The sequence below is a fragment of the Gallus gallus genome, chromosome Z (genome assembly GCF_016699485.2).
Source record: "Gallus gallus isolate bGalGal1 chromosome Z, bGalGal1.mat.broiler.GRCg7b, whole genome shotgun sequence".
NCBI lineage: Eukaryota > Metazoa > Chordata > Aves > Galliformes > Phasianidae > Gallus > Gallus gallus.
The window spans coordinates 22,499,334-22,525,369 of NC_052572.1; the positions used below are offsets into that span (position 1 = coordinate 22,499,334).

Consider the following 26,036-nt stretch of genomic DNA (forward strand, 5'->3'; position numbering starts at 1 on the left):
GCTGAGCCACTCCCAATCATATTTGAAAAGTCTTGGCTGTCAGGTGAAGTCCCCAGGGGCTGGAAAAAGGGAAACATCACTCCCATGTACAAGAAGAGGAGGACCTGGGGAACTACGTGACAGTTTGTGCCTGGGAAGATCATGAAATAGATCCTCCTGGAAGATATGTTAAGGCACATGAGGGACAAGCAGGTGATCTTAGACAGCCAACATGGCTTCACCAAGGGAAGGTCATGCCTGACCAATATGGTGGCCTTCTATGATGGAGTGACAGCATCAGTGGATTAAGGGAAGGCAACTGATGTCATCTACCTGGACTTGTTGCAGTGCCTTTGATGTGGTCCCTCACCACATCCTTATCTCTAAATTGCAGAGATATGGATTTGAAGGGTGGACTATTTGGTGGATAAGGAATTGGTTGGAAGGTCACAGCCAGAAGGTTGTGGTCAATGGCTCTATGTCCAGTTGGAGGCCTGTCATTAGCGGTGTCCCCCAGGGGTCCATCTTGAGTCTAGTACTCATTAACATCTTTATCAGATGATAGGATTGAGTTTGCTGTTTGCTGTTGCAAGTTTGCTGATGACACCAAGCTGAGCGGTGCAGTTGATACAGCAGAAGGAAGGGATGCCACTCAAAGGGGTCTTGATTAACTTGAAAGGTGGGCCCTTGTGAACCTAATGAAGTTCAACAAAGCAAATTGCAGGGTTTTGTGCTTCCGTCAAGGTAATCCCACGTGTGTGTACAAGCTGGGAGAAGGACTCCTTGAGAGTAGCCCTGCTGAGAAGGACTTAGGGGTTCTGATTCATGAAAAACTTCACACGAGCCAGCGGTATGTGCTTGCAGCCTGAAAGGCCAATGATACCCTGGGTTCCATCAGGAAAGGGGTGGTCAGCAGGGAATGGGAGGTGATTGTCCCCCTCTATTCTGTCCTCATGAGGCCCCATCTAGAGTAGTGCATACAAATCTCAACCACAGAATAGGAAAGATGTCGAGCTCTTGAAGAGGGTCCAGAGGTGACCCAAGAGGATGATCCAAGGGCTGGAGCACTTCTCCTGTGAAGACAGATAGAAGGAACTGCACTTGTTCAGCCTGGAAAAGAGAAGGCTGTGGGGCCACCTCACAGTGGCCCAATAATTAGAGGGAGTTTATAAGGGAAATCAACTTCTTACACAGGCAGATAGTGATAGGACAAGGGGGAATGATTTTAAACTAAGGGAAGGGGAGATTTAGATTAGAATGTCAGGTGGAAGTTCTTTACCAAGAGTGTGGTGAGATGCTGGAACAGGCTGTCCAGAGAGGCTGTGGATGCCCCAACTCTGGAGGTGTTTAGGGCCACGTTGGATGGGGCCCTGAGCAATCTGATCTAGTACTTGATCTAGCAGCTGGCAGCCCTGTCATAGGCAGGGCAGTTGGAACTTGATGACCCTTGAGGTCCTTTCCAATTCAAGCCATTCTATGATTCTATGATTTACCTAAAGCTGCTTCTGGAAAATGTCTCCAGCCCCTACAGAGGTTCACAACAGCTTGAAAGCTGCTTCTATGAGCTCATACATCAGAATACAACAGAAAATTTAGATATAGTTCAAGTGCCAGTGAATACTTAGGAGCCATTATTGTAATGCTCTTTCCCTTCTTGCTTTTTTTTCCTTCTTGATTTTTCCCTTCTTGCATTTTCCTTTCCTTCCGGAGCTGTAAATAAGATCAGTCAAGAACTTGGTGCCCTTGGCAAATAGTGCAATAGGCCATACCTCGCTCTTGTGCTTCCTGCACTGAGCCAAGCATTAAATAAGATGCTATGACTGCTAACCTTTGTGTTTAAGTGGGCTATGCCCAGTTGCTTTGTCAGGTCTACAACTGAACTATGCTGTGGCAACTGATCCTGATATGATTCTTACATGCACTGGCTTCTTTCAGAATGTTTCCAAGTGTTCTGGAAGCTCTTGGCTACTTAGGAGGATTTGGGGAGAATTCTTCAGTAATCTCCAGGCAAAAAAGAGGTGATGGTGCACACTTAGGAAAAAATTAGGAATGTATGTGTTTATTGTGGCCTGCAGTAATCCAGGCTGTGAGATAGGGATGGTCTTGCAGTAGCACACAGGTATAAATTGTAGGTTGTATATAAATTATTTTTGCTGTCTGTTGGCACCTTTGTATGGTGCTCCCTTTAACTGGAATAAGTTTTCCACAGGAAACTATTTTAGGAAACATAGCAGAGGTTATGTCATTAACTCTGTAAAAGGTTGGATTTGGATCTGAGTGGTCATTTCCAGAACATGTGCACGTGAGTGCTCAAATGCACATGCATTTGTGCACGCACGTTTCCCCTCCTTCCCCTAAACAGATTTTTGATTGCTGTCTAATTTCTAGGCTAAAGCAAAACACACTTTTACCTAAAAAGCAATCTAAAATTGTTTGTGAGCCAATAGGCATATAAGGCATAGATTTACACTATAAAAATGAACAAATTGTATGTGTCACCACCACATGCAATAGATTTTGGTTTTGTTTTTCTTCTGATTGCATTTATATTTGGAAAGTTTGTATGTATCTCATTTCACCTGAATCACAGCCAAGCAGTAAATTTATTCTCATTGCATGCAGCCTTTCTCCTTCTCTTTGCCAGTTGGCACAGACCAAATTATTTTTAATTACTGAAAAGTCATGGAATTTCACAACAGAAAAAGCACCATTCCCAGTTGCAGCTTCATTTCAGAAGGTGTGAACAAAATAGAACAATTCATAATTTTCTTACAATAAAATGCACTGAGCTGGTTCATACTGTATGAGTCCTCAGGAAGCAGAGACTCCTTGAGTGTTCCTGCTCAGCTATGATTTCTCTGTGCTGTGCCAAAAAGCATTTTCCTTCACCACTAAACAGCTTTTGAGTTCCCTGTAGAACTGGCGATCTTGCATTCTTCTCAGAGTGAAGGGGAATAGTGAGAATCCCAGTTTCTGCTACAGTAATACCCGTAGAAATGAGTTGGGAATAAGTAAAGCAGATGCACGTAAAAGTGCAATATCTGCAAGTGAAACTGCACTTGGGATCTAAGGTTAATGCCTTTCTTGGCAGCTTGAGCAAAGCTGATGTGCCACAGAAAGGCACTACTGAGTATGAAACAGGGTTAGAAATCCTGTAGGCAGTTTTGTAGGCTGCTTGAAGGTGAGTGGCTCAAAGGCAGATGTTTCTGAGGCTTCACGTTCTACTATGCTGTTTGTATATTTACTGAGAGTGGAAACTGGTTTGCTCCCAGAGAACAACTGGCTTCTTACTAGCATTTTTCCTGGCAAAAACTTTATAGTTACAACTGCTAACCAAGCACTTTTCTTCTTTCCTCGCTCCCCAGCATCCAAACCGAAACCAGTCTTAAGTCTGTTCCTCGGTAATCTTCAGGTTGACCATCTGATGTCCTCATTTGCTTCTCACCTCTCAGTGTGGCAGGTTCAGGCAGCATAATCTTTGCTGCTATTACATGTATGTCTTTTTTCCTGTCCTGACTCATTAAATCTCAGTAAATCTGTGTTTTTAAAATCCCTTATACAAAAGAAAACCAAAGCACCTTGTCTTTCTCTGTTGAAGCTGTGAATTCCCCATCACTTGAAAGTCATAAATCAGATCTAGCATTTCTTCAAAGACGTGCTCTTTATCCTGCCAACAGGAACTGTTTGAGGTAAGAATTACTGGCTGAAGATTTCCGGCCAGTTAATCAGATCTGGGAAATACAGTAACGTTATCTGATTTCAGAATCTACACGTGATGGGTAAACCTTATTCTAAATGCATGGTTAGTTTCAGAGCAACAGTTCTTAACATGCAGTAACGTCTGGTCGTCCCTTAGCTATCAACCTGTGTAATGCTTGCCATCAGCACAGCAGGAAAATTCAAGCCTTTCTTGTGACAAATGTTTCATTAAAAAGCCGCAGAGTACATCCCAAGGCTCTGACCAACTAATTGGCAAGTTCATTACAGAGCTCCACTGTCTTCTTCAGTGCAGAGGCTGGATTTATTTATGTCAGATCACTGACATAAGGATAACAGTGCTGGCACGAAGAGACATGCATGGAGCTTGAGTTAATGGTGTTCCCCACCCAGGGAATTCTTGCTGCTATCACAAAGCATGAAGTTTTTCTGAGAGCACTGAGGAGGGGCAGTATGATGAGCTAACGCTTTGGGTTAGACAGCAGACCTAAACTGCTAAACTGCAGTGTGTATCCATCCCTAGGATGCTGCAAGAAGTCTCCAGTGATGTAAGTTTGAAGCCTGTCATTAATATGGGCAGTTTTTTGTCTCTCTTCCCTCTTATCTGGCTCCCTCTTGTCATGTTCAGAGTGGGATAAAGCTGGGCCTGCATGCTAGTTGAAAAGAAAGGGTGACTCAAAACAGTAAAAGACTGCATGATGTGAGGAGAGGTTTTTCTCTCCATCACCAAACTCCTGGTGCTCGTACTTTCCCATCATACCCATACATCATCCTTTCCCAGTCTCCCCTTGCAAGACAGTTTTATTATAAAACCTCTTTCATGTTATGAATTAATTTTGCATGTGTGGAAATTAAGCCAACCATGACCAGTCAGCTTCTTGTGACTGTACAAGAAGTCTGGAACAGAAATAGAAAATGAACAGTTCATATTCTGTGATGCTTGTCTAAACCACATGATTCAAGAACCTGACTGTGTTTCAAGGTTAAAAGCACCAGTGGTTTACTATCGTGTGTTTGCTGGCCACACTGCTTTCCTGCATGCTGTTCAATTCTTTATTCTTTCTCTTCAGCGTTGACTTTGTGGAGAGGAGCAGTAAATTAGAGGACCTGTATTTAGACTCCTACCACCAGCCCTGAAATGAAGAGTCCTCCCTTGAGGTTGTGGTTGATGCTCTCCCTATAAAAAAAGTCTCAGCTGCAATGGTGACTGAACTGTGGTGGGGTCCCCCAGAATCTCTGTGAGCTGGTGTTGTCTGAGACTAAATAACCATCTGATTGACAGAAATAATCTTGTGACAGTGGTAAGCACCGCAGCTCTAACTTCAATATGCGCAGATGGCAGAGCACCACCTGTATGCCTTTAATAGACCGTACCCCTAAAGTAATTCTGGGCTCTTCGGTTCCCAGCAGAACACCAAATTTAACACTGATTCATCTTATAACCTGCTTTTTTTTTTTTTTTTCCCCTAGAGCATCAATTTTTTGTTTGCACTCACAATAGGAAGGCGTTTTCTGCAGTACAACCCACAGTCCATACTGATTCCTTTTTTGGTGTTATCTACACATGTAGACAGTGTAATAGCTTGTAGTCAGGGTATTTTAAGACTAGAAATAAGGTTCTAAATAGTTATCTTAAATATTACAGCACACAAACACAGATGATAAAGCAGATGAAGTGAGGGAGTCTTTTTACAGGGAACCTTATTGCTACTGTTGCTGACTTTGTTTGCAGTAGCAAAGATAGCTTGAAATCATACAAAAAAGCTGAGAAATTAAGAGGCGAAGCTTTACTGAATGTGGTGCTCACCAACAGATGGTGTAATTAGAGAGGTTAAAATTGGAAGCAAACTGGGCTGCAGTGATCATGCTCTGGCGTGGAGTTCATGATCTTGAGGGATATGAGGCTGGCAAAGGGTAAAGTCAGGACCTTGAATTTTACAGGAGCACATTTCCAGTTCTTCAGAGAATTAGTGGATGAGATCCCCTGGAAATTGTCATTAGGGATAAAGGAACTAACTTGAAGAGCTGGCAACTCTTTAAGTACGCCTTTCACAGAGTGCAGGAGCTCTCCATCCCCATGTGTAAGAAATCAAGCAGAGGAGGAAGGAGGCCAGAGTGGTTGAACAAAGACCTACTGTTCAAACTGAGGGATAAGAAGGAAAAGTACAGGCAGCAGAGGCAGGGATGGGTGGTCAAATATAGGATCGGGAAAGATAAGGCACAGAAGCAACTGAACTTGGCAAGGGATGCAAAGAATTATAAGGGATTTTACAGATACGTTGGTCAGAAAAGAGGGAGCCAGAGGAGCAAACTGGTGACAACAGACACACAGAAGGCTGAGATATGCAAAAACCTTTTTGATTCTGTCTTTACTGGCAGTCTCCCTACAACTCTCAAGACCCTGAACCTCAGAGGAGGAACTGAGGGAGCAAAGCACTTCCCTCTGTAAGTGAAGATTGGGTTTGAGAACACCTGATGAACCTAAACATACATGTCTGCATGCCTAATGACATGCATCCCAGGGTATTGAAGGAATTGGCTCACGTTGTTGCCGAGCCACTCTTCATCATATTTGAAAAGTCATGGCTGTCAGTTGAAGTCCCTGGTGACTGGAAAGAAGGGAAAGATCACTCTCATTTTTAAAAGGGTATGAAGGAGTACGCTGGGAACTACCAATTGGTCAGCCTCACCCCTGTGCCTGAGAAGATCATACAGTCACAGAATCATTTGAGTCATCTAGTCCAATTCCCCTGCTATGAACAGGGACACCTACAACAAGATCAGGTTGCTCAGAGCTTCGCCCAGCCTGGTCTTGGATGACTCCCCTTGTCCTGTCACAACAGACCCAGCTAAATTCTGTTTCCTCCTTTCTTATAGCCCCCCTTTAGATGCTGAAAGGCCTGAGGCACTAAAGCCTGAACAACATGCCCTGAACCAAAGTTGACCTCTAGATAAACCTCACAACCAAATACTATACCACACATACAATACAATATTTATCTATTTTGCTGTTTTAACATGAATATATATATATTTGGTGGCAATTCATAAAGATCTGTTGTAACGCTTTTTGTGTAAGTTATAGTTAGTGAATCTTTCTTTATTTAGGTGCATGTTGCAAGACTCTGAAACCAGACATCTGACCTTGTTGAGAAACATGCGGTTAAAGCCTAAACAGATAGGGAAGCTCCCCCAGTTCCTCCTAGTGACCTGCCCAGGCGTTGGGTAGAATCCAAAAGGATGAAACAAGATGTTTCTGTATTTGAAGTTCCGTAAACTTGTTTATTCATCTATATAAAAGTTGGACCCCTTGGCAGTGACTCTGGAGATCTCACCTACGAGTGGACAAACCGCTCAGGACCTCACAATTGCCAGGAAAGGTTCTCCAAATCCTTGCTGTAACCAGAGCTCCCCAGCAATTGTGGATCTGGATGATGGTAAAGTATAAGGGCAATCAGCAGTGTATCTTTCTTAGTCACTGCAGTTAATCTTATGTAGTAACAATTACATGCATTACCTTGTTTTGTTTTATTCTTGCTGCATCGTTTCACTTAGAATTTCATTGCTTTAAACATAAGTAAAGATAAACCCACTTCTTTAACTTGGTGTTTTTGTCCTTTATGCTGGCCCTGTCCATTGGCAAAACGTAAATTGACATCACAGGCAGGATCAGAAAAAAAATGCTGCAAAATTTCAGTTCCACCTGAAATCCCCAGGTGGGAAGACCATCCCTATAGTCCACTGGCTCTTGAGTGAGCTAAGGTTGGCGGTGTGAACAATGGGAAAGTCAGTTGAAAGAAGCTGAATCATTGGATAGATCGAAATGTATCCAAAAACTGCCTATTGAAAAAAAGAAATAATGTGTTTGGGAAGGTGGAGGTGGATTCTGTTAACAGCACACAGGTAACAGCACCAACAGATAGAGCAGTTATCAGAATGCTCCCCCATGGAGCAACAGCTGTGTGATCTGTGGAATCAAACTGTAATGTTACAGTGTCAAAATACAGTTGCTCATCATTTAGTTGGATGCTTATCAGACTGCAGCCACAAGGACTGCAGTTTGTGTTGTGCAGTACAGATATGAGAAAGAGAGGATGAATGAATCATAGGAATGTGCATTTATTGATAACAGAAGCAGGCGTACAGTGGGATCCCAAAAGATGGAATAGAGATATTTGGGATTCTATGCATTCTGATGAGGCTGGGCTCCTAGATGAATTTGTAGGCGTGAAATCTGCATGAGGATGAAAAAATGGAATTAGATGCTAATGGACAACAGGTGAGGTAGGATATGATAGAGGATTATATATCTTCAGAATAAAGGAAGTGTTGTAACTGAGGAGTTTAAACAAAGATCAGGGGAACCTCTGCTTTCCTGGACAATGTGTTTGTACGATAAGGGAGCATCAGGATCATGGGCTGGGGATTTTAATAAGTTTTTCATTGTGAGTTCAGATTACTTTGTGCAAGATGCATTTTGAAATAATGCTTATTACACTATTTTGTTAGCCTTAGCAGCTCAAAGATGTAATACTAAATAGCCTACAGAATATGAGTGGCCAGGATCTGAACGTCAGTGGTATACTCTGTGGGATTGTGTACAACAAATGAGGTAAGAAGGGATGAAATTGGCCATTCTTATTGGAGATGATGATACTATGATGTGGAACGCTCTGTTTGTATGAGAAATAGACTAATTAAAGCTGCTGCACCAGCGTATAAAAATGTGATTATGACACACCTGATTAATGACAAAGGAAATCTTCTCGACAAGGTAACTGAAAAAATTCAGCATCTAGATGACCTTGGAGAATGGGATTCCTGGGGAAGTGCAGGAAACCAAGACACTCAAGACAATCCTAAAAACAGTGCAAACAGGATTTCTTGGGAAAAAAAAAAATATTTGCAGCTTTATTAACAGATGGTATGTCTCATTATAAGATTGATGGTTTTCCAACACATGAGTTATGGAGGATATGTAAACAGAGAGGGTTGAATAAACCTACCAAGCCAAGAAAGCACGGAATTGTAAAGCAGAAGATCCGGGAACAGCTCAGCCTACGGCACCTCCTCTGGAGGCTCAAGAGGACTTCACATCTGCTCGTGGAGTGTAGGAATGGAATGTTGTTTCTGCACTGGAACTAACAAGATAAATATTTTACTAATAGTTCTTTTTGGGGGGGTCTTTTTACTTCATCAGGGGTTTCTGATAGTCTTTGCATGCAGCAGGTAGGTGAAATAGTTTATAGTCACACAGATTAGGTAGATGGAGTAATTTATAGGTACAAAGACTGCAGCTCTTGTCTGTCCAGCCATCTGGAATACCTCTGAGCCTTGAGTTAAAGACAAATTAGACATCCCACTCCTAAATAGTGTAATAATGCCTTTACTAATCAAAAAGCCTTGACAAGGATATCAGTAGGCTTGTTATGTTGTAAGACTTCTGATTTTTGGTTCTGGACAGACAAGACCTGAGTGATAGAGAATTTAAGGAGGAGAAGTTAAATAGTTAGCAATATACATGTATAGAATCATAGAATCACGAAGGTTGGAAAAGACCCACAGGATCATCCAGTCCAACCATCCACCCATCACCAATGATTCTCGCTAAACCGTGTCTCTCAACACAATGTCCAAACGTTCCTTGAACACCTTCAGGGTCTGGGCAGCCCATTCCAGTGCCTGACCACCCTTTCAGAGAAGTAGTATTTCCTAACGTCCAGCCTGAACCTTCCCTGGTGCAACTTGAAGCCATTCCCTCCGATCTTACCACTAGTTACACCAGAGAAGAGGCCGACCCCCAGCTCATTGCCTGGGCTTGTTGTGGCCAATAGCTAGCAACAATTTATGTTTAGCCAGTATGAATATGTAATATTTTGTCGCATGCTCATACACACTGCAAGAATATCTTGCACAAGAGACTGATCAGACGAGAGAACAAGTAATGACATGCCCAAGGAAGTAAAGGCAAGTTGAAACATGCCTGCCTGAAGAAGCATCGGGAAGACCTGGCATCCCTCCCCCCTCCTCCAGTGCTCTTTGTTTAACAAAAGAAGCGTCCTTTGGGCAGAATGGAAGACGCCTTGGAGAGAATCACCATGTCAATACGATAAGAGTACTGAGACATCTTGGAAACAGCAGGATGGCGCCAGGCCGGCGACAAGACAGAATATGAATTAACAAGTGTCAGAACGTAATTAACAAATGTAAACCTTCGGTAAGATTGTGAACCCGCAGTACCAGCCAGTGGAGAAACGTGGGAGGGGGTGAGTTTGGGGGAGACACGGTACAAAAGCTGTAATGTTGTTCCCGTAGGTGCTCTCCTGTTGGCAGGACGCCCAGCACTGCAATCGCGAATTAGAATTTCTTCACCAGAGATCCTGTCTCCTAAAAATTATCTCAGACGTTTCTGACACGCACTGGAACGCTCCAGCGGAGCATGGTTTTGTCATCCGTTTCACGCGGACTGAATGCGCGCTGTCAGCATGCCGGCCCCGCACCTGCCGCAGGGGCTGCCCGCGCCCTCACACCGCCTCGGCCCGTTGGGGTGAGCAGGGCGCGGCGCCGCGCTGCCGCCGGGCCTCGGGGCGAACAGCGCTGAAGGAGCGGCCCGGCCCGCGGGGAGCCGCGGAACACCCGGGCGGGCGGGGAAGGCGGAGGGGCCGCGAGCAGGCCTCGCTCCTGCCGAGGAACGACGCGACGCGCCCCCGAGAGCCCGCGGCCCAGCGCCGTCCGCGGGGGCCTCGCTCCCTGACGACAGCGGAAGCCGCGCGGCGGGGCCGGGCCGAGGGCTGCGGGCAGAGGCGGTGCGGCTCCGCCCGTCCGCGGCGGTACCCTGCGCGGCCCGGCCCAGTCCGCACCCGCATGGGGCGGCCGCCTCGCACCGCGCTGTTGTGAACGAGCGAGCGAGCGAGGCAGTCAGACGCGCCGCCGGCATGTCCGCACCCTGCTGCGCCGGCCAGGTAGGGCTCGGGGCGCCGGGAAGGCGTCCTGCGCGGGCCTGCCGCGACAGCGGAGCGGAGGGGAGGGGAGGAGCGCGCGGTGTGTCCCTGCCCGCGGCCGGAGCCCGGCTCGGCTCCCTGTGGGCACCTGACTCCCTCTCCTGCCTCTCGCTGCAGAGGTGCCTGTTTTAAACAGCTCTGCGCGTTCGTAGTAGGGGAAGCCGTGTGTTGCAGCGTCCAGGGTACGTCGCTGTAAATTCCGTGAGGACGGCGCAGCTCTGACGCGGCTGTCAGAATGGGTCCGCCGCTGGAGCGGCTGTGCCGCGGGCCGGAGCGAAACGGGGAGCCGGGGAAGCGCTCCGCAGCCGCTGCCCGCGGGCGGACGGAGGGAGTGTCGGTGCTGTCCTCCCCGGCTGCACCGCTCGGGGAAGGGCTCAGCAGGTGCCGGCGCAAAGGGAGCTGCCGGGCTGCTGCCCTTCGGCATCGGTGGGGTCCTGAAGCCGGGATGCCCCGGTTTGCCCGCCTGCAGCGTTCTGATGGGCGAAGGACTGCGGAATGGGACGGGAAGCGGTGCGCGAGGCCCCGTCCGGATCTGCTGTAGGGAAGGACGGCAGTTGTACCCCTTGTCTTTAAGCTGCCGTTCGACTGCGCTCACCCCGCCGGTGCTTTATTCTTTGCTTTATTTTCCCAGATCTCCACTTCTGCCGCATTAACCCGTTACTACTTGTCCTGACAGCCGCAGGCTAATTCTCTTGGTTTACAACAGCCTTTTACATATTCAAACACCGCGAGGTCCAAATTGTGTTGGTATTGCCCCATTGGCCGCTGTCCACCCTCAGCTTCTGATTATTCTCCTGCTTTTGTGTGAGCCGCCTGGGAATGAACTCCAGCTTGTGCCAGCAGCTTGAGAGGCTTTTCCAGTGTTTAGCAGGCTGCGGGACTGTTCAGTGTGCCCCAGCACCTGTCCTCCAAACGAAATGCTGCCCTGCACCACACCAAGATTCCTGGGTGTGAGCAGGAACTGCTCTCCTTAAAGAAGAGGCTCCTGGGCTGCTGCCTCACCTGCGTTTTTGCAGCACGTGAAGCAAGTTTTGGACCTGCTTGGTCTTTTCCGTGGAATTAAGAGAACAAAGTGCTGGTAGTAGATACTGTTAGGTGGTTGCTGCCTACTCATGTCTTCCTGTCTTTATTGGTGTATCTCCTGGAGGAATAGCTTAAAACTGAAAGGACAAAGCCATTTTGGGGCTCATACGGTGAATGGCTTGGCTTTAGCACAGCTGAACTTTGAAGAATTCTTAAAACCACTCTTAATATCCTGTGTAGTAATATCTTCTAGTGTAGTAATGTGTTTTATTGACACTGATGTGTCATTTCAGAGTCTGGAAAGAAACTGAGCTCCTTCATGATTTTGGAGCCTCAGCAAAAGCCCTGAAGTGGATGCAGTCATAGTGCCAAAATTATGCAATACCCTGGGGAGATGTATTCTGCTGGATGAAACATTCTTTTTCATGTGAGACTTATCTGTGCTAAATATGGCTTGTTGCTGGATTTACACCAGCAAACTTAGTTGTGGATAACCTTTTTACAGATTAAGATGATAAATGATATAAAACATGTTTCGATAGTGTGCAGTGTAACTTTTTTTAAAGGGAAAAATGGTCTTTGAGTTCACAGCTAGATTAAATCCAACCTTGATGGAGGGGAGGATGTTGGTGTAATGTAATTAACACAGAGAAATAAAAGGGATAGAAGTTTGTCCTTCTCAACCCAACTTCTTCAGGCATTTAAAGAGTACTGTTAATCATGCTGGAAAATCAGGAAGGAATTTGTCCTCTCCTTTTGTATTGTCCAAAACATAACCCCGCCTACAGAAACAGTAATGAAGTGATTGAGGAAAGATGGGACTTTATGCAATAGGTTCTGAGAAACAGCCCTTATGTTGGTCTCTCCTTCCTGTCTATGAAATACTAGTTTGATGGGTTTGATATCCCATGGTATTTGTTTGTTTGTTTGTTTGTTTTTCAGGGGTTTGGGTTTTTTTTTCCTGTTGTTGTTGGGAAGTGTTTTGGCCCTGCATCCTCTGCTGTGCTGTGTTTCTGTGGTTCTGCTCTGCGAGAACTGACTAGAGAGGTTTGGTGTTCTCCTTGTGAGCTGGGGAAGTGCAAGTATCACATGTTGTCTGTAGCCAATACCAAAACATTGCTGTGAGTTACTATCACTTGGCTATCAATTTTCTCTATTCAGAGTGCCAGCAAACGCTTCTAATATGAAGCAGACAATGAATTATCAGTTCTTTTGGGTCTGGACCGAGCTGTACTCAGTGTCTAGTTGATGATGCCTGTCCAGATAAGCTCACTCATGTTTCCCAGCCCAAATTCCCGTTGTTAAAGCATACAGTGGCTAGCTGCCAAGCTTTAGTGTACTTTGGTTATGCTGATTTTGCACTAAAAATTATTTTAAATAATCTTAATTAACATCGCTGTGTGACTTGCATCCTTGCCAAGTAGACCATGGGAACTTGCTCTCAAGGAATTTGGCCATTGACAAACTTTAGTTTCACCAGCTGTTTTTGTCACATAACATGCAAGCTGACTTTTGCAGAAAATGGCAATCTTTAGGTGTTTCTGCTCTAATAGGCTTGCTGGTGTTTTTTATTCTGCAGGTATTTCTTTGGTAGACCCATTTTCAGGATGCAGCAAGAATACAGTCTAGCGTGGACCTCCACAATGCTTTTGATTACATAAAAACATCTGCTTAAATTGACAGGAAACGGGATTTTACATTTGGCTTTTCTTCAGTAGTTATTCTCAAGAGAATCGAGTTGAGATCATGGTTAAGAAAAGCAGCTGTTGCGGAAAATCTTTATTACAATGAATAAGTTTTTTTTTTTTCTTTCCTAAGTTAAATAAATGTAATTTAAATAGTTACTGTTTGGCTTGTAGGGGGCAGTGCGCTGCAGCTGGCTTGCTGAAGAAGATGGATTTTTCAATTAGAATTGGTAGTTATTAGAGCTTATAAAGTGTTCAAAGCTATTTTTGTACGTCTGTTAAATCTCATGTGCTGTCTTTAGTGCTGTTCAGCACTTGAAATCATATCAAGCAGTAAACGTAGCAAGACGTGCCATAAGTAGAATATGAGATTTTTCTTTTATGCCCAGGCCTCTAACTCAGGTTTAAAAAAAACAATAAAATGCCACATTCAAATCATTCAGATCCAGGGCTTAGGCCATGCTTGTACTTCCCTGTGTCGGGGGCCTCTGGGGCAGGGATGGGGACTCCAATACTTGTGGGTGAAGGGACAGCTGTCTACCTGAGGTCTGGTTTGGGGTACCACAGGTACACTCACAGAAAGCAGGGCTTTCCTCCTTTTCTTCCCCCTCATTTGTAAAAATGTGGAGGTTTTGCTTTAAAGCAAATGGATGCCCAAAGAACAGAATTAACGAAGCCTGCTCTCCTACAGCTTTTCATGTTGAGGTTGGTATCATACATCGATTTCCTCTTCTAGTAAATACTGCAGCCTTGTCTTTGTTCAGGCTTCAGACATCATTTTTCCCTGCTAGCCCTTCTGCCTATTTTCATGAAAATAGTGAGAAAGTGATACCTTTGAGGCCCCATCTCTCTCTCATAGCTGGATAAAATTTGCTGATGTATCCAGAAGTGATTGGGAAGGGAGCTGACAACAACCAAAAGACAGTGAGGTCATGTAAGCTTTGTATTATCTTACATTTGCACTGCTAGCTTAAATTCAAAGTAATCCCTTCCCTGGCAGTGCTTCAACGCAGACAATACGCTTTCTCATTCCTGCTTAATTTCTCATTCCTGCTTCGTTATTTTTTTTCCATCTTTTTCCTCTCGCATCCCACATTGTCAGCTGATTGTGCTGTGTGCTTAAAGAAACAGCTTAGACAGCCATACTCGTACAGCTGGGGGGTGAAGGCTGCGTAAGAACGCATCTTCCAGGGCAGGGTGGTACTTTTCTGCAAAAGGATTTGCATCTGATTGCTGCATTTATTTTATTCATAAGTGTTGTTATTTCAGGGTGCTTTTTTTCATTACTGAGACTGTCTTTGCAGTGGATGTACTCACCGTTGCCAGTGCAAGATGTGCTTGTTTTGGGGAGCAGCTGAGTGAAAGCCTTGGCTGTAAGTATGGGTGTGAGCCGGAGGTCCTGCCTGGAGCTGCTGTCTGCTGCCATCCCAGACGCGTTCCAGGTTTGCAGCTTGGCTGTGTGGAGGTGCCTGGGCTCCAGGTTGCTTCCAAGGCCCTTCTTAAATCTGAGTTAATGGCATTTGGCTGTAGTATGCCCTGACGTATTAAATGTTCCTAGATTTCTAGGACGTGATGGACCATTCTGATCACTGGCTTTGACCTACTGCGTTGTTCGGGTCACCCAGGAAACAGATTTCAACACCAGCAATCTGAGCGCTTTTGTTTAGAGGGAGGATGTCCTTGAGTTGCTGTGGTGGAAGGACAGTGACCTTTCTCATTTGGACTCATTAATTTGAGATAATCTCTGTAATCTTGAACGCATCCTCCATGTCACTTCTGTGCAGCTGAAGTGCAGGGCTCTCTGCAGGCTGCGTTGTGCTGCAGTGCAAGGCATGGGGCAGCAGGGATGGACAGCTTTTGGGAACAGTGTTTGTCACAACAGCAGCAATGGGAGCATGGCGCTGCCTTTCTTCTGAGTCTGACACACCTGGCAATCTCACTTCCATAACTCGCCAGGGCTGGTGCTGTTTGCAGCTTGTGATGGAGCTCCTAGCAATTAGAGACAGCATATGCGCAAATATTTGAACATATAAAAGAGTTCACAGCCTGACTGTGAGAAGCTGTTTGCATTTTTTTTCTGTGCAGTAGAACTGACCAAGTGTGTCAGTGTGTCACCTCTCAAACCAGTGTGTCAGTTCTAACAGGAACTGTTCCAGGCAGTTTCTGAAGAGCCTGGGCTCATGTTTGTCTCTTTATATTGCTGTCACTGGCAGGGTGGTAGTTCGGGAGTGCTATTCAAGATACTTCTGAGTTGTCGTTGTAATGGTATTTAAAAAATGCTGATCAGAAAGTGGGAGATGGGGGGACGTGAGCAGGCTCCATGTTAAACCTGCCTGCTTGGAAATGGGTGTGCAGGTGGTTGTTTTGACTCTGATATAAACTGGAATGTCTTTAGCAATGTTGTGAGCAATTAGATTGGTTCTTTCTTTGTTTTGTTTTGTTTTTTCAAATATAAGGTATGGTGAGAAATGGTTAATCTTTTGTACTAGTTTATTCTGTTTCGTAACTTCACATGAAGTGTTAGAATCTCTTTTTTCCCCCTTAAAATCTGAACTCAATAGCAAAGGTACTTCTTAAGGGCACGACATTTTTGTGGGACAGCTCAGAGCTGTCCCTTTGTTCAGAAGTGAAGCAGCTGTTCCAGCTACATGCTTGTAAATCACTGCATGAAGAAATTTCACTTTGTCTGCTTCTTCACTCCCGTGGAACCCTGGGCCCATAGCTCTTTCTGTGCCCAGTGATGCACCGCGTTGTGTCTTTGTGCTGCCACATGTCTCGGGTACAGGAGATAGCATGGAGGAAAAGTGCTCGCTGTATGAAGTGACAGCCTCAAATTATCTACAGACGATGCCATTGCTGCTAAGTCTTCCATTACCCAGCTGCTCTCTCAGTAGCACTTTTGCTGTGAGAGGCACTCAGGTTGAGTGTGCAGTTCCCATGCCTGTGGCTATGGAGGAGGTGCTGGGGAAGCAAGGGAATCCAGGGAGAAACACAGTCGTGCTGCTGGTAGGAAATGTCTTAGGGCCTTTGGATGAGAAGCTTAAGGTTTGGGTTCCTCTTCGGTGTGCAGGGAGAAAAGACCAAGTTCAAGGCCAGGCTGGGTGGGGCCCTGAGTGGCCTGATCTAGTGGGTGGCAACCCTGCCCGCGGCAGCGGGTTGGGACTGGGTGGGCTTTGAGGTCCCTTCCAACACAAGCCATTCTATGCTTCTGTGGTTTAAAAGACACTCTGAGCTAGTCAAGAAAGCCTTAATGAGAACCAGGAAACTGTAGCAGACAAATATCTTTTTTCCTTGTTCTTTTTAATGAGAGATGCAAGTAATGACTCAGAGGAATGGACTGCCCGTCTCCTTTGAGATGTTCTATATTGAATTTAATAACTGAGACATAGCTATGCTAGTGGGGGGCTGAGTGACGTGATGCACTGCAGTGCTTGGGTCAGACTAAACATTTGCCTTGAATTTTCCATAGCCATTAGGAGAAGAGCGGTTGGCCAGTCTTTAATTCAGAAATTTGGCAGTGATGTTATTTGCTAATGTTGAGCTGAGTCACCACTTAGTACTGTTTGAGCAGGGAGACAAAAGCGAATCAGTCCAGTCAAGTGCTTCACTTCCGCTTTGCCTTCGTCTGCCAGCAGCTTGCCTGTGCTGTAGCTGTTGGTGTGACTGTCCCGGACACTGCTTCCTCCAATAGGCTTTGGTCTACTTCTGGTTTTATGGCTGCATGGTCATCCTGCCCCATGGTGCAGGGCATGAGCCTCCATTTTGCCTCAGTTCAGAGCAAGAAGGCCTCACCAGAAAGCAGCGTTCTGGCAGGATGTGTATCTGGAGTCAGTTGTAGTTTTGCACAACTTCCAGTGAGGTGTGCTCCTAAAAATAGGTTCTTAGTTAACTGATGTACTGGTTGCTGAACCTCTTGTCTTGAGCCATCTAGTCACCAAAGCAGCAGTGAAAAGTCATCTCAGGTGGGCAATGAAGAAAATAAAGCTTCAGCTTTACAGGGACAAACCAACTGCCACATAACTGCAGACAGTTGAAGACATTTTTGCAAGATATATGCATAGCTGCAGGAGGGTTCAGTAATCCCAGCTCCTGAGCTTAGACTGCTTGGCATCACACACCTCTTCTTGAAACAGTGTGGTAGCATAAAGGTTTGCTTGCTTTTTCACTCCTTCCCGAGGCTGTGAGCCGTGCCAGGGTGGTGCTGTTGCTGGCTCAGCCCACTGGGATACTTCGTGCAGCTGTGAGCGGCTCTTGGAGCATTTCTGGCAGATTCTGACATTAACAGATCAGTGATCACATTATCTGCATACCCTACAGCCAGGGTAATGCCAGTGGTCAAGTAATCATTGTATGAAGGCTAAGCTGCTGTCAGCCCCACTGAAAAGAAGCTTCAGTGCAGCACATTCCTCAGCTCTGTGGCATGGTCAGGAAAGATCTGAAGAAGTCATTACACAAAACGTTCTGTTAATGTATCCTTATAAGCACAGCCACTGAGTTGTTGTATAATATGCACAGTGCTTGCCTACAACACCATTAAATGTTAAGGATGGTACTTGTGATGTAGCTTTGTGGATGGGGAAGCTTGCTGTGGGACTGTTCTACTTTGACATGATACAAGTTATAACAATATTGATTTGAAGTAGTAATTACACAAAATATTCTGTTAATGCTTGCTTGCAACACCACGGTAGTCTTTAGATGTAGTGGATGATAACTGTGATGTCGTATTGCAGGTGGTGAGACATGTTTTAAGGCTGGTCTGCTTTAGCAAGGCAAAAGAAGCAATGGAACACCTAAAATGTGACTGCATCAAGATGTTCTGCTTTGTCTTCCCAATCTGTGTGTGCAGTCTTCTGACTGTCCTTGCATTCCACAGCAATGTCTGGGACACAAGGAGTGTTGAGAAGAAGTAAGCAACCCCAAGGACTAACAGTGGGTCATCGTGATTCTAGAAGGACACCAGATGACATCAAAGATTGCCTAATAAGCCTATGTCTGTTAGGAAGTCATTGGGGGTGGGTAGGATAATGAATTTGGGAATGTAATGAATATGTAATACATGTGAAAATATAACCTGTTCACGAACGATCTACTGGTGGAGCATTCTTGGAGAGTTATCTTGATGCTACCCCAGTGCTGTCAATAAAGAACACCTTGCATAATGGTAACAAAACTTTGCTGCTAAGTTTCTACACGTCGATTTGAATCAATACGGTTAAGCTTGCTAGTGTTTCCTGATGGATACCCCTGCCCTGTCGTTTCCTTTGGATATCAGAAAGAGCTGTGTCTCTGAACCAAGGTATTTAGGAATCTTTGCTGAGTCTTTGTACCAAGGAAATAGGAGGCCCTGCTTGGAATTGGTACAAGTTGTGTATTGAAGAAATTGATACTTAGAAACTTAACAGCAATGTTTTGTCCCCGTTAAGTCAGGTATTCCTTATTAGCAGCACAGGAAAGCACTGGGGATATTTCCACCATAAACGCTTCAAAGATTACATGATTCAGAGTCCATTATATTTCCACAGACAGTACAAACTCATCAATTACACCAGGCAATTAACATACACATGTCTATCTCAGGTAGTGATTTATGAGGTCTCCGGTCTTCTATTCCATGGTCTATTCTACCGTCTAGTGTCCTTTCAGCATCATCACAATCCAACCAACAGTCTTTTACTTCAGTGATCTTCTTAAGTGAGTGATCTTCCTCGCTTGTCCTCTAAATGAACTTTCTTCGTAGACACATGCTCAGTAGGAGAATGCCTATTATAAGTAATTGATAGGTACCAAAATTGTAACATTTGCTAAAATTGTAACATTGCCAAAATTGTAACATTACTTTTGGACATCTGCTCGTCCTTGGATAGTGATAAGTTTGGCAACCTATCTTTTAATATATACTGGGGTATTAATCTGTCTTTTAATGATATATACTGGGGTGCAGAAGATAAGGAGGATAGAGGGGAGTATCTTGACTCCTGCCTGTTGCATCCCACCCTATTCCCAGAATGAGACAATTTGGCCTTGTGTGGAGGCCCTGGCTTTCATTATTGTTTCTTTTGCCGAGGGTCTTTTATCAAAACAGAATAGCCTTACAGCATGCCTTCTAGTCTGTAATACTACATCAGTAGTATTCGAGACATCTAAAAGCTATCTCAGTTTTGCAGGCAAGATTTAATCACCTAATTTAACAATGCAACAACTATATTTCTAAAATACGCTACCAAAATATATAGTATTTCTACTTTTTCATATCAGCTATGTCTAAAAACAAGTTACAAAATACTTTATGCTCTACTTCTTCAAGTCAGCTGGCAGTCACTGAATATGTAACATACTTCTGGGAAACTTCTGCATATGTTACACAAGTAATGTATATAAACTGAAGATGCTTTGTATAAGTGATGTATGATTGGAGGATTACCCCCATGCACCAGTGCTGACAGTAAGAATACCTGCTTAATGGCAATAAAGCTTTTGCTGATAAGTCCCTTCTCATGGGTTTCTTTGATTCAGGAAGCATGTTGCCCTGTCAGGATGCTAGGTGGTTGCTCACAGGAAGAGATGGAACGCTGCTAGGTCTTTGTTTCCTTTAATAATGTGCTTTTTTAATTTAAACACGCTCTTCTTGGCTTTGATTTTTACAATTTCTGCTGAAGTCTCCCAAAAGGAAGAGAGCGTTGTTGTGACAAGTTTGGTATTTCCCTGTGGCTTGTATATTTAAAAAATACCGTGGGCTATTTTGGGCAGTGAGCCTGAAGCTCCTCATGGATACACACGTTGTTTTAATGGCTACGGAACATATTTTCTACGACCTTCAAGATTTTTTTGGAAACATCTCTGGAACATACCTCCTAAAATTGTCACTGTGCCTACAGATGCAATGGATAGGACACGTCCACTTCTCAGTCGTGTGTGTAAATAGCCATGTGTGGGCTCAGCATTACCGCCCTCTCTAATTCTGCCATTTCTCAGGCTGGATCAGCTTGGATCTTGCCATGACCAAGGCTTGCGTGCAGGGTAGATGTCGTCTGTGTGTCAGTGGAGCATTTGCTGCAGGGAACGTGCAGCTGGTGCACGGTTTGGTAGACCTGGTGCCTTTGCTCCTGCCACCAAAATTCCTGCTTAGAGGGGCAGTGTGTGGGTCAGTGGGAGTGGTGTGGAGCGCACACCTCTGCCCTGCCCTCCTTCCTGTGTGCTGGCCTCTCAGATAGAAGGATAAATTGTTTCTGCCGTTGCACAGAATATCCTGTCAGGCAGAGGAGGAGGGTTGGTAAAGCATTTGTTTCTGCCCTCTTTTGCTTTTTAATCATCTAGCTCCTTTGGTTAGCGGCTGCCAGCGGCTGCAGTGCTACTGCAGGGGTACAGGGAGAGGGGCTAGGGCAGCAGCAGCTGCTGAGCCAACCTGGCCTGAAGAAGAAATGTCTGTGAAACTGTGCATGAGTATTTTTAACTGAAGAATTTCCCACACTGCTGTCTGCAGCTGCTGCTGCCCGGGTGGCCACACATCCTTGTGCTAAGTGCCTGACTTGTGGCAGTCTTTGAACCTGTGAGATTTGAAGCCAGACACCACTGCAAGCGTGACAGGCTCCTGCCACAGCAGCCGGACTTCCCAGTGCTGCTGCCTTGGGCTCCTTGGAGCCAGGAGCTGGAGGGGTCACAGCACTGTGAAGGGCCACTGTAGGCACAGACCAGGATTCTTGAGGCTTGCCTGCTTACAGAGCTTGTGGATCTTGAGTTATCTAGCTTGTTTCTCTTCAGAGAACTGCAAAGTGCTTTTGTCCAGCAAAGCCTTTATAGGAGCTTTTGTTTAATGAAAAGCTAGATTTGTAAAAGATCTGTGTCATTGCTTCTGTTTTGGTTTGGTTTGGGTTTCTTTTTCATTGCCTGTGTTGACATGCAGAATCAAACTCTGTAACCCAAGTGAGATTACAAAGCAGGTATGATTTATTCAGCGATGTGCATGCCCCGGGTGCAAGGGGGATAGCTCCTCCTAACTTTCACACCGATAAGCAAAAGTTAGCTACATATATAGGGCAAGCTTATACATATTCAACAGATTTCTGGAATGCATATACATATGCATTACATTTCTGAGAACTCCTTTACATACAACCCCTCCCCCTTGCGCTTGTGTCATATTGTGGGGGGGCTTCTCCTGATGGTGTGGGATGGAGGCTCATGATCTTCCTCATGAAGGCTTGTAGTCTTCCTTGCTGTAAACTTTTAACCTCCTGTGGGGGAGACATCCCCTTTTCTGATTGCCTTCCAGTTCCCTTATTTTCTTATCTCTGCTTGAAGTCCTCGGAATGTCAAGTGTTGTTAGCATTGTTATCCATACCATCTGTTGAAACTTCCTTTATTTTCCCATACGTTCAAAACAAGGCTTCCCTAGTTTTTATTTGCATTCTATTCATTCCATACATCAAACTTCCTTTCCCATATGTGTGAGACAAAATGTTTGTCTTCGTTCTATTTTCTTTGTAGCTTAACCCTAATCGTGTAATTTTAATCCCTTTTGTGTCTCAGTGTCTTTTTTTTTTTTTTTTTTTTTTTTGCTTTTTTTTTTCCTTTAACACATTTGTGGCTGGCTTCCTGTACCTGTGGGTCCTCAGTCCCTGGAGGGACCCTCACTGCAGTCACAAGGCAGAAGGAAGTGAGATGGGCTGTGCCAATGGTAAGGCATGTGGCATCAGACAGTGGTGGTGCAGCTGTGCACTGCAGCAGCCTCTGAACAGAGAGCTCATTGCGGAGCTGGACTTTGAAGTCTGCCGTCCAAAGATAACATCTTTGAAACCTCTCAGGTCAGTGGCTCACAGCCAGCCAGCATCTTGCGCTCTGGGACAGAGACTGTTCTCATATATTTTTGGATAACACCTATTCCACTGCGGCTCGCTCTGGAATGTAGTTAATCATAACCAGAGTTACTCTATTTTTTCTTTTTTAAAAACGTGGGGCTGTGGCTGAACAACCTAACCAACCTTCTATGGTTTCCATGACTATTCAGAGCGCCTTGAGGAGTGTGTCTGAAATAAGATGGATGCACTGCTAGTTTTCCACAAATACTGTCGACTTATAGGTTACATGCTAACTATTAGAAGCTATCATTAAAGTTTCACTAAATAACAAGAAGCAATGTGCTAGTGATCTGTATATGCTATTTAAGTATTTGTTGCTTTAAATAGCAGCTCCTGGGACTGGAGGGCTCCCAGGACTGGAATAGCAGACACGTTGCTGGACATGGATGAAGTTTCACTGGCAGAGCTCTGTAGCGCTTAAGAAAATGATGTTCCTCTCTCACTCCTAAAAATGCCAAAGCTGCCTAACTTTTCCATTCTTCAGTATAGTTTTTAATGGTACGCTGAATACAACCAGCAGTTGAAATACTTCCTAGATGCTTTGGATCTGGCTGACACAGGCTGAAAGAACCTTCAGTCTTAATCTTTTTCTTCTTCTTTTCTTTTTTTCTCATAATTTTGAGGTGGATTGGTTATGTTTTTCAGATATGTTTATGTTTTGAAGTGCTGCTTTTCCATTTGTTTGCTGAATAAATAGATCACCATAGCGTGGTTATTTCTTGGATTTGCAGTCGGTGCAGTAAAAGTTAATTTCGCTCAGCTGGCATTGTCTTCTATTCTCAAAATGTACTTGCCTGATGAGCTTATGCATACTGTGTTTTTAATTTCCAACCTTGGTGCCAACATGAATCCATTGTGCGTATCCCCCACAGCTTAAGCTCCGTGTGTTGTTGGGAGGATTTCTGTTCCCCAGCAGCAGTTCTAGAAGCCACTTGCATGGAGGCTGCTGTCTCCTCTGGTGTGAGGTGCAGCTGTGAATCCAGAGCAAGGCAAAATGGGTGGTGCTGTCCCTGTTTTTCTGTGTGAGCCACTCAGCTGCTGTGGAACGAGGCAGGGGTTGAGGAAAGGAAGTCTGAGCTTGGGTGTTGCAACTGATAATAGTAGTAAGGAAATAGCAAGCTGGAAGTCTTTTAAAGACACTTCTTTTTTGCCATGTTCAGATACTCTTTGATCAACCAGTCTAGGGGCCACACTGTGGGGTCACATCAGAGACACAGGTCTGCAAACAAACACATGGGATGCCTGCCACTCCTGGGTCAGACGGGCTTTGCTGCTGCAGGAGGATGTGTCCTAGGAGAAAAGCTGTGTGTGTGTGTGTGTGTGTGCCTGGACAATCAAATGCAGCATTTGCTGTTTAGGGCATATTTCTGGGGACAAATAAGTGCATTTTGAAGCCTCTGGCAAGGACTAAGAAAAGCTGTCTGCAGCTACTTGCTAGCTAGGAGCAAGATCCCATCAGAGGGCTGAGGAACTGCGGGGCACATGTGCCTATGGACAGTGCTCTGGGTATTCTTGAGCCCCTGACACCTCCAGTGCATGTCCCTGTACTGAGTGCTGGCTGCCGACAGCCTGAAATCAGGAGTGCAGGCAGTGGGGGTGCATGGATCTGCAGCAGGGCCTGGAGGAGAGGCTCCCCGTGCCTGGGTGCCTGCTGATGTCCAGCAACTCCTGTGGGTACATCTGCGTGAAGCATGGGGTCATATGAAGCTGATGCTTGTTGCAATGAAAGGCCCAGCCGAGGACACTGCTGCCTTGTGTATAGAAATAACACCTGCATCTGTAGTTTTATCTATGACTTCTCCTAAAGTAGGAGGAAGGGAAGGTGAATCCAGCTGTTCTGGAACTTAATGATACTGTCAACAGCAGGGAAATAATGAGCCCCAAGCTAAATCCTTCACAGGACTTGTTTTGTGGCTTTCCCTCTGTTGAATAAAGAAATTATTTGTTTTTTGGAATGCTTTTTGGAATTCTTCAGGTTTTTATCTTGGATGCTCACATAGTTGCAGGAAGAAAGGAAATAAAACATACACACAATTCCGTCTCTAATAGCATTTAAATATTTCAGACAGTATCAACTGAAGTAAGACTTGGTATTTGTTTTACTTGTAGTTGTGTTATGCATTCCTTCTAGTATCTTCTTTTTGCAAACATGAAAATTACTAATTTAATCTTTGATAAAATGTTTCTGAACAACTGAGTTTGGATTTCTTCTCTTTTTTTCTTTTTTCTTTCTTTTTTTTCTATTTTTTGCTTTGTTTGCAGTAAGCAAAGTATTTCCAGGCTTTCTCAACTACACAGAGTGTTTAGAACTGTAAATGTGATTTTTGCTTATTTGTTTTTATAATTGTTACCTGTTTGCAAAGCTGTAAGCACAACTATCCCAAGGTGTTTCTTAAGCAGCTTTTCTTCACCACCTTCAATTTGCTTAAAATCTTCAGTTTTTGCTGTAGATGCTACAAATTCCTGCAACAAAATAATGATTCTGTGTGTGTACCAGGAAAAAGACTTCTTTTAAAAGGGCAGTGTGGTTCCAGTGAACTGAAAACCACAGAATCCTTAGAGTTAGAAGAGTCCTTTGGAGGTCATCTAGTCTTGCAAGCAAGCAGGGACACTTACAGCCACATCAGGTTGTCCAAAGCCTGGTTCAGCCTGACCTTGGATGTCTACCTGGGTAGGGGGCTTCCACCACATCTCTAGGTAACCTCACCACCCTCTGTAAGTTTGAATTCATTGCCCCTTGTCTTATTACTGCGGACCCTGTAGCCCTGTAGCTGCAGGGTCTGTACAGCTTTTTGTGAAACAAAGCCCATCTCCAGAACAAAATTCATTTTGTTCTGTGTGTTAAAAGCAAACAGATTTTAAGTCTGTGCTCTTCAGATTTGTTTCTTCACTGGGTAAGGAGGATTGTGTATTGCAGGAAGTAGAGACTGACTGTTGCAATGCCTGTTCCGCTTTGTGTTATGTGCCAGGACTGTGAGCTGTGCACAGGCAGCAGAGAGTAAGGCAAAGAAATCAGGAGCGGTTCTTTCTCACCCTCATCCTTCGTGTGTGGGAAAGCTAGAAACTGGTGTGTTTGAACTGAAGGATTTGACAGAGAGGACAATCTGCTTCCACTTAAATACTGATATGCTAAAAGGAGGTGACTAAAGAAATTTGTAGGAAGTGTATGGAGTTTGGAGTTTGTAGGAAGTCTACCAGTTTTGCCATGTGACTTTTGCAATAGAAACCTATTGGTGATAATGGAATGACTTGGATTTTTGTCTTCCTTTCCAGTTGGCCTGCTGCTGTGGTACTGCTGCTTGTTCCCTGTGCTGCAAATGCTGCCCCAAGATAAAGCAGTCAACAAGCACCCGCTTCATGTACGCACTCTACTTCATCCTGGTGACTATTATCTGCTGTGTCATGATGTCAACGACAGTAGCTAATGAAATGAAAACACACGTAAGTAAGATAAGCACAACTGCTTCTGAGGGGAAACGGAGCTCTATCTTTCTCTTTTCTCCTCCTCTATAAAAGGGCACTTCCTTCTCAGAAAAGGCGGTTCATTCTCTACCCAGCCATTTCCAAAACCCAGAGGACTGTGTGTGATCAGCACCTCCTTGTCAATCGCTTACACTCTGAGTGTATTTCACAATAGCAAGAGACAAGTGTCATAGAACTAGTGGCTTGCCTTCTCTTTTGTTGTAGGGAAACCCATTACGATACACTCATCCCAAGTTTGCTATGTGGGTAGTTTCAAGACATCTTGTAGTAGAATAAATTGCTTTAGTCTA

The 26,036-nt window shown here is 44.7% G+C and overlaps 1 protein-coding gene and 1 long non-coding RNA gene across 3 annotated transcripts in view; one reads left to right on the forward strand and one right to left on the reverse strand.

The window, feature by feature from the left end:
- Positions 1 to 4,890: 4,890 nt before the first annotated feature.
- Positions 4,891 to 10,321, reverse strand: LOC121108555. Its single transcript, XR_005843160.2, has 3 exons — positions 9,909 to 10,321; positions 8,438 to 8,837; positions 4,891 to 7,930 (listed from the first exon to the last, which is right to left on the reverse strand). It is a non-coding gene; the product is annotated as an uncharacterized LOC121108555 (long non-coding RNA).
- SERINC5 (serine incorporator 5) overlaps positions 9,761 to 26,036 on the forward strand; it is a 43,478-nt gene continuing 27,202 nt past the window's right edge. The window contains exons 1-2 of one of the 2 annotated variants that reach the window (XM_046905579.1): positions 9,761 to 9,913; positions 25,537 to 25,704. In XM_046905579.1, coding sequence (XP_046761535.1) covers positions 25,621 to 25,704 — 84 coding nt within the window. In that variant the 5' untranslated portion in view covers positions 9,761 to 9,913; positions 25,537 to 25,620. Of the gene's footprint in view, positions 9,914 to 10,542; positions 10,659 to 25,536; positions 25,705 to 26,036 lie in introns of those variants that run through there. The other variant, XM_424762.8, reaches the window with a different exon arrangement.